The sequence below is a fragment of the Esox lucius genome, chromosome 14, assembly GCF_011004845.1.
Source record: "Esox lucius isolate fEsoLuc1 chromosome 14, fEsoLuc1.pri, whole genome shotgun sequence".
In the NCBI taxonomy this organism is placed as follows: domain Eukaryota; kingdom Metazoa; phylum Chordata; class Actinopteri; order Esociformes; family Esocidae; genus Esox; species Esox lucius.
The window spans coordinates 28,586,708-28,604,005 of NC_047582.1; the positions used below are offsets into that span (position 1 = coordinate 28,586,708).

At 37.7% G+C, this 17,298-nt stretch overlaps 1 protein-coding gene across 5 annotated transcripts; it reads left to right on the forward strand.

The window, feature by feature from the left end:
• Nucleotides 1–1,185: 1,185 nt before the first annotated feature.
• Nucleotides 1,186–17,238, forward strand: LOC105030828 (zinc finger protein 570). Of its 5 annotated transcripts, none has more exons than XM_020053644.3 (6): nucleotides 1,186–1,459; nucleotides 2,023–2,301; nucleotides 10,223–11,248; nucleotides 11,486–11,654; nucleotides 11,829–11,968; nucleotides 15,508–15,594. In XM_020053644.3, exons 1-5 carry the CDS (start codon nucleotides 1,267–1,269, stop codon nucleotides 11,956–11,958), a joined length of 1,797 nt encoding a protein of 598 aa, XP_019909203.3. In that variant the 5' UTR covers nucleotides 1,186–1,266; the 3' UTR covers nucleotides 11,959–11,968; nucleotides 15,508–15,594. The 5 variants fall into 5 exon arrangements, with proteins under 5 accessions (XP_019909203.3, XP_019909205.3, XP_034152707.1 ...); XM_020053646.3 differs by lacking the exon at nucleotides 15,508–15,594 and adding an exon at nucleotides 13,141–14,067; XM_034296817.1 differs by lacking the exons at nucleotides 1,186–1,459; nucleotides 15,508–15,594 and adding exons at nucleotides 5,743–5,811; nucleotides 6,169–6,241 and having other exon boundaries at nucleotides 2,226–2,301; nucleotides 11,829–12,057.
• The last annotated feature ends 60 nt before the right edge of the window (nucleotides 17,239–17,298 follow it).

A 17,298-nucleotide genomic window follows, 5' to 3' on the forward strand; every position in this document is an offset into this window, starting at 1 on the left:
TTTTGTTTGTCTATTTTTCACTCTGTTTTAAATTAGTTATTTTCTAGTATCTATGTTGCCTTTGTCAGAGGCTGAATAAAAAAAAATTGTTATGTTTTTCCTTCTTCCATTTCAGCAGTAATAAAAACGGTCATAAGGAACACAAAGATGATTGATTTTTAAAATGCAATTTGTTTATTTTTTTTGCCAAATGTTGATCGTATTTGGTTGTAGTCACAGATGAACATCATCACTCAAATGTTCAGTTGATGGACTCTCCCTACTGAAACCTTGTCCTCTTCAATTCTCCAAGGGTCTGGAAACCTTTGAGCACAACTGTACAATTGTTTCCATGGTAATCCAAGCCAAGGTTCCTTATGATGCAGATATCCGAATATTGGATTGTGACATGCTTAAACGGCTTGGAATTACTGAAATAAATCAACTTTTTGATGATATTCTAATTATATGACCAGCACCTGTATACCTAGTTGGAACGCCCTAGCTAGTGTGTGTAGGTTGGCAGGCCTCTACAGAACAGTGGGTGGCGGTGTATGCAACTTTCAGTTGTTTGCGATCCGCCAATACATTTTACAGAAGAAAAACGAACCACTCAAATTGTCATTTCAGTTCTGCTAACAGCAGGAGATTATGCTGGTAGCACAACCTAGAAAAGACACTAAATATTTGTCATCTTTGAAATGCAGGGCAATGTGTTCAATTCATTGGCAAGATGAAGAATTGTAGTCAATATCAATCTTTTAAAGAAAATGCAAAAAGTCATACTTTGAAACAAATATAAACATTTAATACACATATAAAAAAGTATAGGAACGATATTGAAACATACACATTATACAATTTACCGACTGGTTTGTTATCTATGTTGGATTTATATGGATTCTAAACACCCTAATGAGTATTTCTCGAAGGCCATGTTCCATTTCACATTGTCTAGTTTTTGTTATAAGGCAATATTTTTAAGCTATCTGTACATTTTTAAAAAGTCTTAACAAATATTTTTTTCAAACCAACTCATTTTTTCTTTCAATTACTCATTTTCTGGAACCCAACATTAAACTTGCTTTTTCAATTTACTCTTCTTCTGCAATTGACACATTTTTAGAACGGACCATACACATTGCAATATTTTGACATGGGCGCTTTTATTTTGAAAGTTTTGTCATTACTAAACGACGGTGACGTCATCGTTAGTGCTGCTGGTAGAATGTTGAGATCAATAGCTTATAATTCAGACAAGCGACTACAACGAAACGTTTTCTGAAAATGTCTAAAATAGAGTTGTTGAAAGTGTTTCTAAACCAGCGATTATCAGCAGCTGCTGAGGAGATTTTTGGGGCAGTTGAACAGACGATAGCAGACTACCATGAAGAATGTTCCCGTACAAAGGAGGAGAACGACCGTTTACTGAAGCTGCTAGATGACGTCCTTAAACCTGAAATAAAGTTGCATCGAACAGGTTTGTCGTCTTAACTAAAATTTTCTGTAAATAATTTATTGTACATGTGGTCTGTAAACAGATAAATATGAATTCCTGCTATGGGAAATTGTCTAGGGCAGACATAGGCCTAAATTGATATATTCCAAGCTGGTCGTCCCTTAAACCGAAAACCTTAAAATCAATGTCTGTTACACACTCTCTCCAAACAAAAAATTGGTTTCACGTAGTGTCGCTCGTCGCGCACATCTCCCTGGTTAGCACATGGGCCACGTGTACTGCTGTAGACCGGTGTAAACTAAAATCCGTGTTCGGTATTAATTTGGAGGGGTGACTGCATCAAACGATTGTATTTAATGTTATTTTACGAGCTGCTCGGTGATGCAGTTGAACCACATGGTACAACCAATTACCTATTACCGATGCAGGGTAATAGTGCTTATGTACTGGTAAACGCTTCGGCGCATAAGCCGATGCAATTAAACCGCCATTCCATTCGTAATTTAATTAAATTCGAAAACATTCTCAAACTAGGCCAAAATCATTATTTGAGGTTTCATACTTTGTACATTTCTTGTCTCCAGACCTCCAGCATCTCACTGCCTCTGGAAAGAAGATTCCCGCTGAAAATGAGCTCTATGAGAAGTGGAAGCCCCTCAGTTTGGGACAGGAAGACCCAGAACTCACACAGATAAAAAAAGAAAAGGTGGAACTTGGTGCAAGTCAGGTGAAAGAAGAGCTTCACTGGCTAGAGCAAGACTTATCTCCTGCCACTGTGGAACGTGACTGTCATCAGAATTCAAGTTTGTTCACACATCTTGCCAGCACCTCAACTGAACAGATCAACACAGAATTTGATGAAGGTAAATATAGAAAATCAAAACCAACCAGTGACTACAACCCCCACTCCTGACAGTTCTGCAGTTAACTCCTTGGGCTCTCTTTTTGCTGGGCCATGTAGGATGAGCAGGCCAAGAATGTCACTGACTGACTGACTACCCACCCCTTGTAAAATATAGTGGTTAGAGACGTGGACTGCCATGCAGGTGACCAGTGTTCTAGCCTCGCCGCAGAGAACAAATTATGCATTAGGATTTGTTCAGGATAGACAAAAACGTTGCCGGCTACAACCTTCAGTCGCTACGTTATAATAAGTCTAAAATAAAACTGTTTACGGTTATATTACAACTATTTCTGGTGGATTTTCAAATTACGCATTTGTGCATGCTTTTTGGGGTAATATAGATCACAACCCCTTGTGCAGTAAAAGAGCAGGGTTTTTTCACTTGGCAAAATAGTTATTTTCACTTATATTGATAGTTATTGTATCAATGTAATTCACAAATGAAAGAAAAATGTACGTTGTTGTGCCATGAAATGAAATAGCTTTGGCAGTGTAAAGTTAATCTTCTGTCTCACTGGCAATAGCTCAATTCTTATGACTATTCCAAGTAGTAAGTAGATACTAGTAGGCCTATTACTGGCTAATAAAAGACATAGATGCTATTTGTGGTGGGAGGAAACTTCATCAGAAACTTAAGTCAGTTTAACACAATGATTAATGGTGTCTAGCTAAATATTCAAACTTGGCTTGATGTTAATGAGTGACAATGATCTAATGAGGTAGTATGTCCCAATCAGTCCCAATACTGGCATACTAGTTTATATACTAAACAGTACTTCACCATCATCTGTGCAGTACACACTTGTAGTATTTAGTATACGATTTGAGATTCAGACAATGCTTTCAATTTCCTCATAGTTCATATTACGTAGTGGTTAGCTATTCAACTGTTACTGTATGGACAGCCATCCACAGTAATCTTTGTTTAAGAGTACACTTTAGTTCTGTTAAAAAATATTCTATTGACTGCATTCAGCAAAAATATAATGGCTGAGCTAAAAATTGCATTCCTGCTGTTTAAATAGCGTAAGGGTTAAAGACAGTCTGCCACATACTGTAGAAAACTGCAAATCGAAACCAACCAGGGACCACAACATCCCTTCTAATCGCGGGCCGGCTGAACTAGGCTTGCCTGGTTCCTTTTCTGGTTCATATGAAAAAGCCGATCACCTCCAAACTCCCATTAACACTAGGTGGACTTGTGATGTTTGTAGTAAACGTTTCACTAAGAGTACTAAGCTGAAAATACATATGAGGTGCCACAGATGGAATAGAATTCCATGTCTGTTTTGTGGTAAGTATTCCAATTGCTCAGCTAATCTGAAAGTGGATATCAGGACCCACACAAGTGAGAAACCTTTTCAATGCCATGATTGTAGTAAGTCTTTCTGTAGTACCTCTAATCTTAAAATACACATCAGGAGTCACACAGGAGAAAAATAATTTTTCTGATTGTGGCAAAGGTTTTACTCTGAGCGCATGTGGGCATACATATGATGATTCACACAGGGGAAAGCCTGTATAGCTGTAGTTTATGTAGTTAATCTTTCAACAATAGCAATCAACTTAAAGTGCACTCTAGGATCCATACAGTAGAAAAAACATAACTGCAATTTCTGTTATACATTTTTTAGCATCTGTGGGATGCTCAATCTGTGCTTTCAGACCAGAACAACTGCTAAAAAAATGTATAACAGAAATTGCAGTTATGTTTTTTCTACTGTATGGCTCCTAGTGTGCACTTTAAGTTGATTGCTATTGTTGAAAGATTATTGTTGGACTAACAAGTCCGATCCACAGCGGCTCCACCTCGCAGCTTACTGCACTGGAAGGATTTGCTTCTATTGTATTGGTGCCAGATATACTACAGGTCGCCTTCAGGGGTCTTGTAGAGTCCATGCCTTGGCGGCTCAGAACTACCAACAGCATATTAGGCAGGTGGTCATGTTTTGGCTCAGTAGTGTATGCTGTATTTGAAATTTTAGCTGCAAGTATGTGCCCTTTCAAATAAACCTTAGTATACTACTGAAAAAGGGAGTTTTTCTGTGGGATAATTACACAATGATTACGAAATTTTTGTCTTTTGTTTCTGTTGTGGCTTTGGGTGTGCCAGATCTCCTCCTGTCACAATTGCACCAGTTTCTAAGGGCATTTTGAAGGTATGGGAAACTGTACTTAATGACACCTTGGCATTCTAAGCAATTTCTGTAAAGACCTACACTTTTAAGGATTATAAATGGCCTGTCTGCCTTCCTTTGTTAATGGCCTTTTTCCTTTTGATAGCAGTATTCTTCTTGCAGTACAATACTATTCAAATAAATAGTGTAGTAACACTATATAAAAGCAATGCTTTTATACAGACAGAGAAGACGGTAAGCAATCAACAAAATTTGGGACTCCAGTTGGAATTGTTAGAATGAACTTCCAAAGCTTAATTTACTTCCAATGCTGCAGTTGAACAGCTTTGTTAACCGTTGTCGTCTTCACTAAAAATGAAATTCCCATACCTCCGAAATATATATTTTATACCTCTTTTTTTTGTAACCGAAATTTATAATTTTTTTTTACCTCTGGCAGTTTACCATTTTCAAATTTTTCACAGGAATTCAACTGCATCCAATTAAATAAAAACTGGAAAGCAATACTTTTTTTCTTACCTGTCATGTCCATCAGGACAAGTTGGATTGATTGGACATAACCCTTTTTCCGGAAGTTTTACATATGATCTCTTAACAAAAGGATCAAAGAAACCTGCTGTTAGGAGCTTTCAATTTCAGAATAAAGTTAGGATGGAAGAAAATGAAGAGAAGGAAATAAGTTGGTAAAAGGAGAGGGCAACAGAGAACAAGTGGGATGAAGAGAACATTTGTAATGGGAAATTAGAGTTAGAGGAAGATGGATTAAGGGTTGACATATTTGTTTCTTTGGAGATGAGAGGTATGCATATAGTGTAGCCTAAATATTTGTATTTTATTGCATCAAAAGTAAATTATTTTAATTTGATTTTGTCATGTTTTAAAATGATTGAATGTACCATATGCCTGCTTTTAAAATATAGATTTTATTGAAATCTGACTTACATATGCTTTTTTTATACGTTATAATATAGGCCTATAGTACCTTTTATATCTGGAAAAAAATGACCTGTCAATTATGAACTGCAAAACATTTTTAGTCCCCCTCACATTTGAAGTCAAACATATACCCATGTGCTCATTAATTACTGTAACTTAGTTGACATGCTTGTCGGCATTAACCAATGAGTAAATAATAAAAATAATTATTCATACAAAAAAGAGAGATCTTAAAGAGAAGGAATTTACTGAAAATTTGATAGCTTGATAAAGGTAACTCCATGTGTGTTTGAGTCACTATTGTGAATTCTACCAATTTTTTCAAGCCTAAAGCATTGGATATTTTCATCGTGAACACGTGCTCCTACATTCCTGGACAAGCCTATTCAAGCAAGGTAAGATTTGTACGTGTTGCAAATGTTACTTACTAAATTACTTAATGCTATTAACTGTTCGTGAATAACTGTGTTTGCTTGGTGGTCAACGATTCACGTCAGCTAGCTAGCTAACGTTACCAACTATCACTTAAGTAGACAATTTTAGCAGTAACTGATTTGCTTGCTATGCTATGTTAGTTTGTCAGTGATTTGATGTCATGTTCTTGCAACATTTACCGATAGCTTTTACTTTAGTTATTTTTTCTCATTACAGCACTAGGTTGAAAGCCAGCATCGCAGTTTACAGAATTGGCTAACTTTGCTAATAAAGCAAGAACGTGTAGGCACAATTTTGATGTTAGTTTCTCTCTACAGTTAAATATCTTGACTTGTTTGAAAGCAAAAGCAAGGTGGTGGCCTTAAATCGACTTCAGTCATCTAAAAAGCGGTAAGTTGTCTTAACGGACTAGCCTGGTCAGCTCACTTAAAAACACATTGTTAATTCTATTTCAACTGAATTTGTGGAGATGAAAATGGGTTCTGATTAAGAAAAGAGAAAAAATCTGTAATTGTTTACATGGGTTGAAAGAAATAATTACAGATTCATTTTAGTATGTTAATGGTGTCACATGAAATTGTATTAAACGATTATCAAAATCCAAAACGGGTGATGAAAATCTCATAGTGCTAGTGGCGACAAAGTAGAATTTCTATGCTTGTGACATGTCTAGAAGCACTGATCATAATTAATTTGCATGTGGAAATTATTTTGGACTAACCTCTTCCTCCTGGTCTTCCTTTACCCCTGCTCTCAGGCTGCTTTGTAGTTCCGAGTAACCTTAAAGAAATATGACAAGTGTTTTGAAATCATTAAGATGTAATTACTGTGGTGTTTCTGTCAAAACATTGAAAGGTTATGTGGATCATCAGGGACTAAAACATGAAGCAAATGGCCAATATTAATGTATTGTCGGCTGCAAATCTCAGTTTAAGAAATGCACTGCTTTTAAAGCTCACATTTATCGTCGTCATTGTGAATCATCTGGTGTGGCACAACGTGAGACTATGCGAAGACTGTTTATATGCCGCAATGCTCGCTGTCAGAAAGAAAGCGTGCACCTAGAAATTCTTCTTGCTCATCTGAGGTCACATGTTTCACAGAGAGTAGTACAATGGACCATTTTAGTTTAGATCTGTTTCTTAATCCTGGTCCTGGGGACCCAAAGGGGTGCACGTTTTTGCCCTACCACTTACACACCTGATTGATGTAATCAGCCCATCATCGAGTCTTTAATGTGAATCAGATTTGTGAGTGCTAGGGCAAAAACGTGCACCCCTTTGGGTCCTGGGGGCCAGGATTAGGAAACACTGAATTAGATTATATTCAGCTTTGTCACTGTACAAGTACAGTACAACAAGTAACAGGAGAAAATCGACATCGGTGTGATATGAAAAAAAAAAAAACACTAAAACTAAAAGCTATAGGTCAATTTTGCAAGAAATTGACATCAGATCACTGACAAACTACACTTTATAGACTGTAACAGTACCTTTACAGTGAGGTCCTCTTTTATTGGTCACATTTCAAGGTGGTATTTGAATGCTACAGCTGTGCATGTGTCCAGTACACATTTTGTTCCTTCAATGCTGAGTCAGTTCATTTTACTCATTTTACTTGTTTCAGGCCAAATACCTTATTCTTCCTCTTACAATACAAATGATTGCTGAGGAGATTAATGCTCTAAATCAGAGTTTGTCATCAGTATACGCAGGATAACAATCTGTCAGATTTAGAAATTAAGGTGTTCTGAAGACTTGAGAAGAAACAGTTGTATGCATCCTGTGGCCCTGACCTAGCTACAGTATATAAGCGAAGGCCCTATTTTCAGAATAACTTATGTGCATCCTCAAACTATCAATTTAGACACTGATGTAAGTAGAAAGGAATGATATGCTTAGTATATCCCTATAAAATATACTTTGGAAATTATGCTAAAGGATCCCATAGTGTGGCAAGAATGAGCTAAGTCTGTACATTATGCTACTTCTGCGTTCAAGTCTTACGTACTGTTTGTACAGCCAGGTTTAAGGCTTAAGCTTATATTATATCAGGATGCATTTGAGGTAAATCCAAATGGTTCAGCAAATAAAAAAAGATAATGGGGGTCAACTGTACATTAGCAAACTTTGACCCATCTTATTGCTCTAATATTGATAACTTGCAGCTTTTCTGTAATGAGAGACTTCAGATATTTTGGACACAAAGTATTTTCTATAATGCTGTCTGATATCAGTGATTTAGAGACCAATGGATTGGAGATAGCTGGACAAGTTATTAGGGCAACAGCCTTTTGCATTACAGGTTGTTGGCTCTCACAACACTGGAGGGTTCGCAGAAAATGTCAGTACATACAAGTACTGCTGCCAATATTGTCTTGTACAATATATGTAGATGAGATGGATAATTTGGGGACGCATGTCCCGGCACGAATGGTGCAAAACCACATTGAGGCGGTGAAACTACTACAAGATAGGGTCACAACAGAATCCAGAGGATTGACATCTGACAAAACATAGTTTTAATTCTCTCAAACATTTTCATGTCTGTCAGCCAGGCCTCCCACCATTCACAGGGCATGATTTTTTCGAAGGTATAGTGGCAAGTGACCTGGCCATTTACATTAAGTATTTTGCAAAGGTAAAGTAATTCTTCCCCTACTCGCAGCTTGACTGGCGAATCAGGCAGTTCAGGTATCAGGGATCTGATGCTTTCTCTCTACCTTCAGAAGTTGGAGAAAAGGGAATTTCGCTAGGTGGACAGGTGATAGAGAACTGGTGTCTTCTGTGACTCTTCCCTGTAATAACTGGTGAAAAAAATGATTGATATAGAAGATCAGGTATGGCAACTAATCCCACTGTAAGAAATTGACAAATAATTTTGCACCCCAAGTATTTGTTGCTCAAGTTGCTTTGCTCAATGTTCAAGTTCTTAAGTATCTGGAGATAAGGAAAGAATAGTTTCCTACTTAGAAAATGAAACCAAAGCACTGCTACCTAATCCGCTACCCTGCTTTAATACTGAACTTTGGGCCTCTTACAAGACTTGGGACAATGTGGTTTGAAAGCAAACACTCTTACTTCAAAAGTGTCCAAAGAATGCAACATTTCATAAACGTGTGTCAATCACTTGCCAATAATCACCAACTTCTACAAAAAGTATCTCAACTCATTCTTTTTTTTGCTCCTGCTTTGCAAGTGAAAAACTCCTCACCATTCCATGCAGAGTTGTATGGTGAAGCAGTACACGCTGTTAACTGGTATTGTAGTGTCTACAGAGATGCATTTAAAGGGCAGACAATACAGAAAGTTTTTATTTAAATTTTCTACCTCTAAGTCATGCAGTGACAACAGCGTTTGGACAGTTAGAACTCAATGTCAAAGGAGAACAAGCATGTTTACTTTCTTGTTAAACCTCGTGGCTCGTCTTATTTACCAGAATTTGGACTTCAAAAAGCAAATGTGGACATGCTGTGCTTGAATGCAGACTTGTGCCTGGACTTCTATCCATTACCTGCTGACACTCTTTGTTGCCAGAGTAGTTTCTCTGAAATATAGCATACTGGATACTGAGTCGGGAAAGAAACAATCAACAATGAACCTATCCCTCTTTTCTGTTTTAGTCATGGACTATGGTGATGATACCCTTGCTTCCTTTATATTTTCTGTTCTGTCAAACCTCAGTGGACATAAGTTGGTTCTAGATGCTCTCAGGACACTGGGATTAGAAGACCTTCAAGACATGGAGTATGTTCAGTAGGCAGATCTTCATGTACTGAAGCCAATAGAGGCAAGGAAGCTAATTGCCCATGTGAAAGCTAGATGTGTCTGTTTATGACTTTGAAATTACACATGGAAATCTTAGGCCGTAGATGGTGAAATAATTCACTATTCATTTACTGAAAATAAAGAACAGTACCAGGCTTTATTTCCAACTTGTCGTTTTTTTATTCAAGTTGAAAAGGATACTTCATTTACAATAGATGCAACACCCAGATGTGGATTTGAGACTCCACAAACAACCTCCAGAATTGTGGCTGGGACCCCACGAGTACCCATCTTTGCAATGACTTAGTGCATTTTCTAATGCAAAACGTGCAACTATTCAGTAATTTGTATGTGGTTTGTCCTCTGCTCTTAAAGGGGCATTTTTATTTGCACAGTAGCTAGTTGTTGGTGTAGTGCCAAAATTAATATTAATTCCTCTCTCAAAACTTAACCCCATACTGGACTATGGACATTGGAACATAACCGGGTTACAGTTTGAGAGAGGAACAAATATGAGGTGGTTAGTCCTGGGTGGAGAAAGGTTACACGCATTTATGCAGAAACAGAATGCTCAAAATATTATGTATTTTCCTGTGTGCTGCAGATGAATACCTCAACACCGATTCAAGCTCACCACAGACTGGTTCCTCACGTTCAAGTACATCCACCCCCTGTAGACAGAGACCCGCGGACAACAACTGGCACTACAATTTTATGATTCCATGGCACAGAATGAGTCCAGAAGTTAACAGAAAGCTGGAGAACAAAGAGCGCCCAACTGCAAAAGAGAGGCGTGCATTAATTCGCCTGATTGCGGATGAGGTCATCACCACTTGTCCAACACCAGGAAAGAAACACCTCAGTGAAATAGCGAGGAAGATGGTCTTGACATATCCGAAGTCATTCAAAGATGTCATCGAAGACCAAGTCATCGGAAGTGGCTATGACTCCCTTACCAAGCAGTTACAGACCCGCGTGGATAACCTGAAAAGAGACAACACTCTATCCAGAAGACGAAAGTCATCCATCTCTGTGAGGGAAACAGATGAGGTGCCACCCAAGAAGGTACACATGAATTCCTATGGCTGCATCAATTGGCAACCGGTGCAGCTACCAGCCAATGAAACAACAGAAACTCAAAAAGCTCAACAAGAGAAAATGAAGAAAATGCACAAAGATCGAAGTAATGACACCAGAAGGATTGAGAAGATGATGTCGGCAACCTTTTACTCTCAGAGAAAGGACATATCAAGAGGAATGGATACTTCTGACCTGTGCAAAGAGTGGCCTTACCTGTTTGAAACCTCTGGTATTAAGACACATTTCAAAGAACTAACAGGAATCGATCCAAATTATGAATTTGAGCAGGCCATAGGAGGAAAATGTGAGAGACTGGTTTCCTACCTAAAGTTTCTCCCTACTGAGAAGAGAAGTGAAATTCCCAAAATCCTGTATGAAATTGAAGCGGCTAAAGAGAAGCTACCAGGAGCCAAGCTACAAGGGTTGGTGTTACTACTTCTGAAGTATTTTAATGAAGAGGACAAGTTTTTCTTTGTAGTTGAAAAAACGTGTCTGCCATCCGAAGTTGATTGTGCAAAGCTGCCATGCACACCCTGTGTCGTTGTTTGTGGTAAGATGTTTTATGCGTTTTCACTTCTTGACACAAAATGGATGAATACACCGCATACATTAGAGATCAAATGTGTAGTCTTCAGGGCTGATCACACTAATTTAATAACCATATTCCTTTCCAACTTTTATTTGCCATGCTTTGCACCTTTCAGAGGCAGCACCTGGTGAGCTGTCTACGTATGTTTCAGAATCCTGTTGCACTGACAACTGCCCCTTTTGTCTGTCTGTGCCAAAGGGAGTCCTCCACTGACAGCAGAACACTTCATGGTTGCAGTGGACCAGACTATTGTGAATGGAACCATCTCCAACTTTACAGATGCCCTTTTAATGATGTTTGCGTTGTATTATTGTCTTAACATCAATTACCCAGTGGAGATGGCTGCAACTTTGGAATTTTTGCAGAGGTAAAAAATATATATTTTAACAATTTATTGCCCATTTAATTTAAACAATATATATTAACAATTTATTGCCCATTTAATTTTGACTTGATTAAATTCAGTATAGACTGACAAGGGGAGACATTTTAAGCCTTTTTTTGAGACTGGTTAATTGATTGTATTTTTTTCATCCAACAGGTGTTTTTTCACTATTAATCCGGACAAGGGGTCCAAAGTTGAGAAAAATGCATCACGGAAACCACATGTTGTGAGTCCCAAGGTCCTCTCCCTGATCACCAACATCGCTGGCTACGAATGGATTCAGTAGACAAGCAATTGTATGTATTGAGGGCCAAACGAGGCATCATTTGCATTATTTTAGCAGCAGGATATTATGCTGGTAGCCCTCAGAATTTCTTTATCAAAATAAACTAGATTAACTAGATTGTTAACTACACTGCTCAAAAGAATTAAGGGAACACAATCATCACAGTATAACACTTAGTCAATTAAACTTCAGGGATATCAATCTGTCCGGTCAGGAAGCATAAGCGATTGTGAATCAATGTCACTTGTTTTGGTGCAGATTAAATTGACAACAGGTGCACTGGAGAGGCAATAGCAAGACAACCCCCAAAAAGGGAATGGTTTTGCAGGTGGTGGCCACAGACAATTGCTCTCTCCAGTGCACTGCGAGCATAATATCCTGCTGCTTGAATGGTAAAGAAGCCTCGTTTGGCCATCACTAATTGTATGGATCCACTAATTGTAGACAAGCAATTGACAGGCAATTGTATGGAAGGATTTGTTCAACATAAAAATGAAGCCCTCGTTCAATTAGTGTTATGTTTTTGTAGTGCTTAGGTTAACATGACATTGAAGCCCTTGTTAAATGAGTGTCATTTGATTCAATGTACATTTTGTAATGCTTAGGTTAACATAACATCAAAGCTTTTTTGTTAAATGCAAGCGAGTCCGGCTGCAGGGCTCCACTGTTGGTCGCTTCCGTAACAAATACAGTCTCATACCATTTTTATCCTTGTCGTGTGTAGCGAACACAACAGAGAATGGGACAGAAGAAAAATGCGGTCGCTTCCGGCACCACTTGTGGGTCGCTTCCAACAAATAGTTTTTTTGTTTTTACGTATCGTTCTCTGTTGTTTTCTCTACACATGACAACGGTATGGGACGGCATCTGTGGCAGAAGTGACCCACAGAGGAGCCTGACTGAGCTCTGCAGCCAGACTCTATAAAATGTTGTGTAATTTGATTTAATTTATATTTTGTAATGGGAGCTTGGAACTTTGAAACCAAAGTTCACGCAAAAAAAATAAAGTTCTGTTATGGTTCCTAGCAATGCTTTCTTTTATTTTAAAGGGAGACCCCCAACCTCAATTTCATTTTTTTTAATTTGCTAAAAAATGTCTAAATGGCAACATAAAGCAGTAACAATTGTGTGTGCATGCTTTTGCGTGTGTGTCCATGAATTTGTGTGCTTGTGTGTGTGCAGGGTGGGGTAGGCAGAGTAGAGACAATGAGGTGAGTATCGCTCCTCTCCCTTCAGCATGTGCGTCTGGCTCTACATAGTATGGGTCCATATTTCTCCACAAAAGGCAAGAGGACAACAAATACAAAATGCTGAGCACATTAAGCAGATCCTGAAATCTCTACATTGATTACCAGTACCTAATATTAAATTGCAAATACTATTTTATGCATGTAAAACACAACATTCAATTGCAAACATGACATCCAAATTATATTTATAGAATTGCTATCAACAAACGCGAAACCGCCACTTTCTCTGCAGCATTTAATAGACTGGCCAGTGACACCTACTGAAACACTCAACAATCATCAATGTTCTGATACACTTTTAAAATGACAATTTCATTCAAACTTCTCACTCATGTTACTCTTACTCAGTCCTGTTACCCTTAAGTTTAGTAAAAGGACTGGGAGTAACCGGACTGGAAGTAACTGGACTGACTTTTTAACATAGCATTAGCAAATACATGAAAGAGCCACATGACATCAACGCTAATAGCATGAGAACACTTAGCACTTTCAAGTGGTTTACCAAAAAGTTAAACATACAATCAGGTCTGGAGATATTTGGACATTGGTTCTGTACTCTGCCACCAATGGATTTGAAATGAAACAGCCAAGACGAAATTGAAGTGCAGATTTTCAGCTTTAATTCAAGGGGTTGAACAAAAATATTGTAATGTTTATGAATTGCAACCATCTTAATAGTCCCCTTATTTAATCATTAAATGTTAATTTTTAATACTTGGTCGAGAATCCTTTGCAGGCAATGGCTGCTTTAAGTCTAGCACACATGGACACCATAGGCTGGGTTTTTGTGCTAGGCCTTTGTGTTGTAGCGCTCACCAGTGTGTTCATTTTTTTTCTCAATGTACCAAACTGATTTGGCCACTCCTAAATGTTCCTGCTCTCTCTCTGATGGATTTTTTTACAGCCTAAGGATGGCCTGTTTCTCTTGCATTGAGAGCTCCTTTGACCGCATGTTGTGGGTTGACAGCAACAGCTTCCAAATGTGAATGCCACACCTGGAATCAACTCCAGACTTTTTACCTGCTTAATTGAAGAAATAACGAAGGAGTAACCCACAACTATCCATGAAACTGCTTTTGAGTCAATTGTCCAATTATTTGGGTCCCTAGAAAAAGAGAGGGCTACATATGAAAGAGCTGTAATTCCTAAACCCTTCCTCCAAATTGGATATGAATCCCCTCAAATTAAAGCTGAGAGACTTTAAGCCCATATTCATAATTTAACTGTAACTAGAATATATTTTGGTAAACAGCCAAAATAACAAAACTTGTCATTGTCCAATTATTTCCTGACCTAACTATATATCACCATAGACAATTTTGATAACAGGACTGTATTTTGAGATTGAAATTCAACCTCATACTTAAAATATGATGAAAACCTAGTGAGGGAGACTCAAAAGCTGCTATTTCCTGTTGATCATATGACAAGAAATGTCACATTCTTGTAAGAGATGGAAATGTGACAGGAGGACTGAGTGAAAACCTGGGGACACGACTAAAATGTGTATTTTAACTAACATATTATGAATTTCTGATGAAACATTTTATTTTATGTTAAAATTTGAATTATGTCACACAATAATACAAAAATTCTATTTTTGAAGGATTCTATTCATTATATGTCATGGTGAAGTGTAGTGTTAGAGATTGGGGTTGGGCTAAAATCCAAATTTTTCAGAGTTCTTAGTTCTGGGTAGCTTTTGTTAAGGTTATAAATGATATAAGCTTAAAGTCTGGAAAGCTTAATATAATGTATTATACATATATTACTTTTCAAGCATATTTATGCATGTTATGTCCTGGATACGGAAAAGGTAGGCCAATTTGATGCACAAAATAAAATTACAAAAATAATAACCAATTTGATAATGGATAATTTCACATTATTGATCAATGTCTTTTTAGTCACAGACAATATCAATGTTTTTATATTCTTGTTCATAGCTTTTTTCTGTTTTTGAACTTTATTTTTAGAATGTAATTTGTGTATACAACTAAGGCAAATATCCATAAAATGGTAAATGTAATTGGTTTTTAGAATGTAAAATACTCTATTTTTACTGCTTATTGTTGTGAAAAAGAATGCATTCCCGTAAAAAAACAGAAATTGTTAATGTTTTTGAATTTCCTGACATTTACTGTTATTCTACATGATGAATGTTAAAAATAAGTTATTTCATAGTATTCTACCATTATTCATAAATACTGGAAAAACATGTACAATTTACCAGTTAAGTATTGTAAAAAACATTTTTACAGTGTACGGTAGTATTATGACACTGTCTTTCCTTCTCCAGACCTTCAGCAACTCTTTGACTCTGGAAAGAAGCTTACCTCTGAGAAGCAGCTCTGTGAGAAGTGGAGCCCTCCCACTTTGAGACAGGAAGAACCAGAACTCACACAGATAAAAAAGAGACAAGAGGAACTTGCAACCAGTAAGGCGAAGGTTCAGCCTCACTGGCTGGAGGAAACTTTGTTGTCTCCTGCCTTGGTGAAAAGTGACTCTCATCAGGATCCAAGTGTGTCTCCACATCTTCACCAGCCCCAAATTGTAGAAAAGCAACAGGGAGACATTTTCAGCACCACAGTTGAACAGATCAAAACAGAAAATGATAAAGAGTACTACAGTATATCAGAACCAAACAATGACTCCCAGCCCATCTTTGCAGAAAATCCACAATGTTCTGTATCTCAGACAGAAACCTTTGATGATACATGTTTGGAAAGAGGACCTCATTCAGTTGGATCAAAGAGAATTCAGACCTTGCAAGGACAGAGCTCATGCATTGGTACTAATAATGAAAGGAAGTCTGTGGAGTTGTCTCATGTGAAATTACCTGTTTGTGAAAGTCAAAGTCATGCTGCTGTGCCCATTTGCTATTGTAAGGTGTGTGGGACATCATTCAACTCCATGTTTTCTTTAGTCAGTCATGTGAAGATGCATTTGATGGATGAAGAACATATTTGTGGTGTGTGTGAAAAACACTTTGATTCCATGGAGAGCCTGCAAGGCCACCTTCAGACTCATATGGACACTGGGTTTTCTTGTCATATTTGTCATAAAAGGTTCCGTATGAAGACGGAGGTGGTAATGCATATGGGAATTCACAAAGGGGAGAACCCATTCAAATGTCTGAGTTGTGGTAAAGATTTTAGGAACAGCTCAAATCTAACAAAACACATCAGGAGCCACACAGGGGAGAAACCTTATCAGTGTCCTCATTGTAGCAAAAGATTCAGCAATAGTTCTAATATGAAAGTTCACATTAGATGCCACACAGGGGAGAAACCATTTGCCTGTCGCTTTTGTGGCAAAGGTTTTATTCAGAAAGCGAAAATGGAATTGCATATTATGATTCATACAGGGGAGAAGCCACATAGATGTAGTTATTGTGGCAAATGTTTCCGACATGGCTCAGATATGAAAGTACACATGAGGAGACACACAGGGGAGAAACCTCTTAGTTGCAGTTTGTGCCTGAAGAGTTTTGCGGCTCATGGATCTCTGAGAGTTCACATGAGGACTCACACAGGAGAGAAACCATATGGGTGTCCTGTATGTAAAAAATGCTTTATTTCATCAAGTGCATTAGGGGCACATCAAAAAATTCACTCATTAAATGTAACTAACACCATATAGGTGACTTGGTTGCAGTGAATGAAGGAGTCTTAGCAGATATGCCTTTGGAACGGCTGATTCCTGTGGTTAAGAATGTTGGACCAGAATCCAAAAGTAAAGTCAACTAACCTGATAAAATAATGATAATAAAAGCAGAACAGAATCATTGTATTTACAACACGTGAGAATAAATAAAACGTTTTAATCCAGAGCAGTTTACAATAAAACATTTTGAAAAAGATTTGTTTTATTTTAAACTGGCAGAACATGGTGAGAAGCCCCCATGTCATGCATATGATAGTTAGTGGCTTTCAGACAACTGGTGTCTTTGGCCGTTAGCTCGGACAAAGATCAATGTGTGTTGTTCATTGTAGTGTTCATTTCTTCAATTAAAATGGTGAAGAAAATATTAAACTATTTCTGAATGGTTTCAAGGCCTGTCAATAGGTGGTTTTTCAGTGGGGTGTAC

Bases quoted from the DNA above. Each gene is read 5' to 3' on its own strand.
- LOC105030828 (XM_013137165.4), top strand. From the start codon at position 1,267: ATGTCTAAAATAGAGTTGTTGAAAGTGTTTCTAAACCAGCGATTATCA. The intron at 1,460-2,022 runs GTTTGTCGTCTT...TCTTGTCTCCAG, and splicing joins AATAAAGTTGCATCGAACAG to ACCTCCAGCATCTCACTGCC. The intron at 2,302-15,507 runs GTAAATATAGAA...TTCCTTCTCCAG, and splicing joins CAACACAGAATTTGATGAAG to ACCTTCAGCAACTCTTTGAC.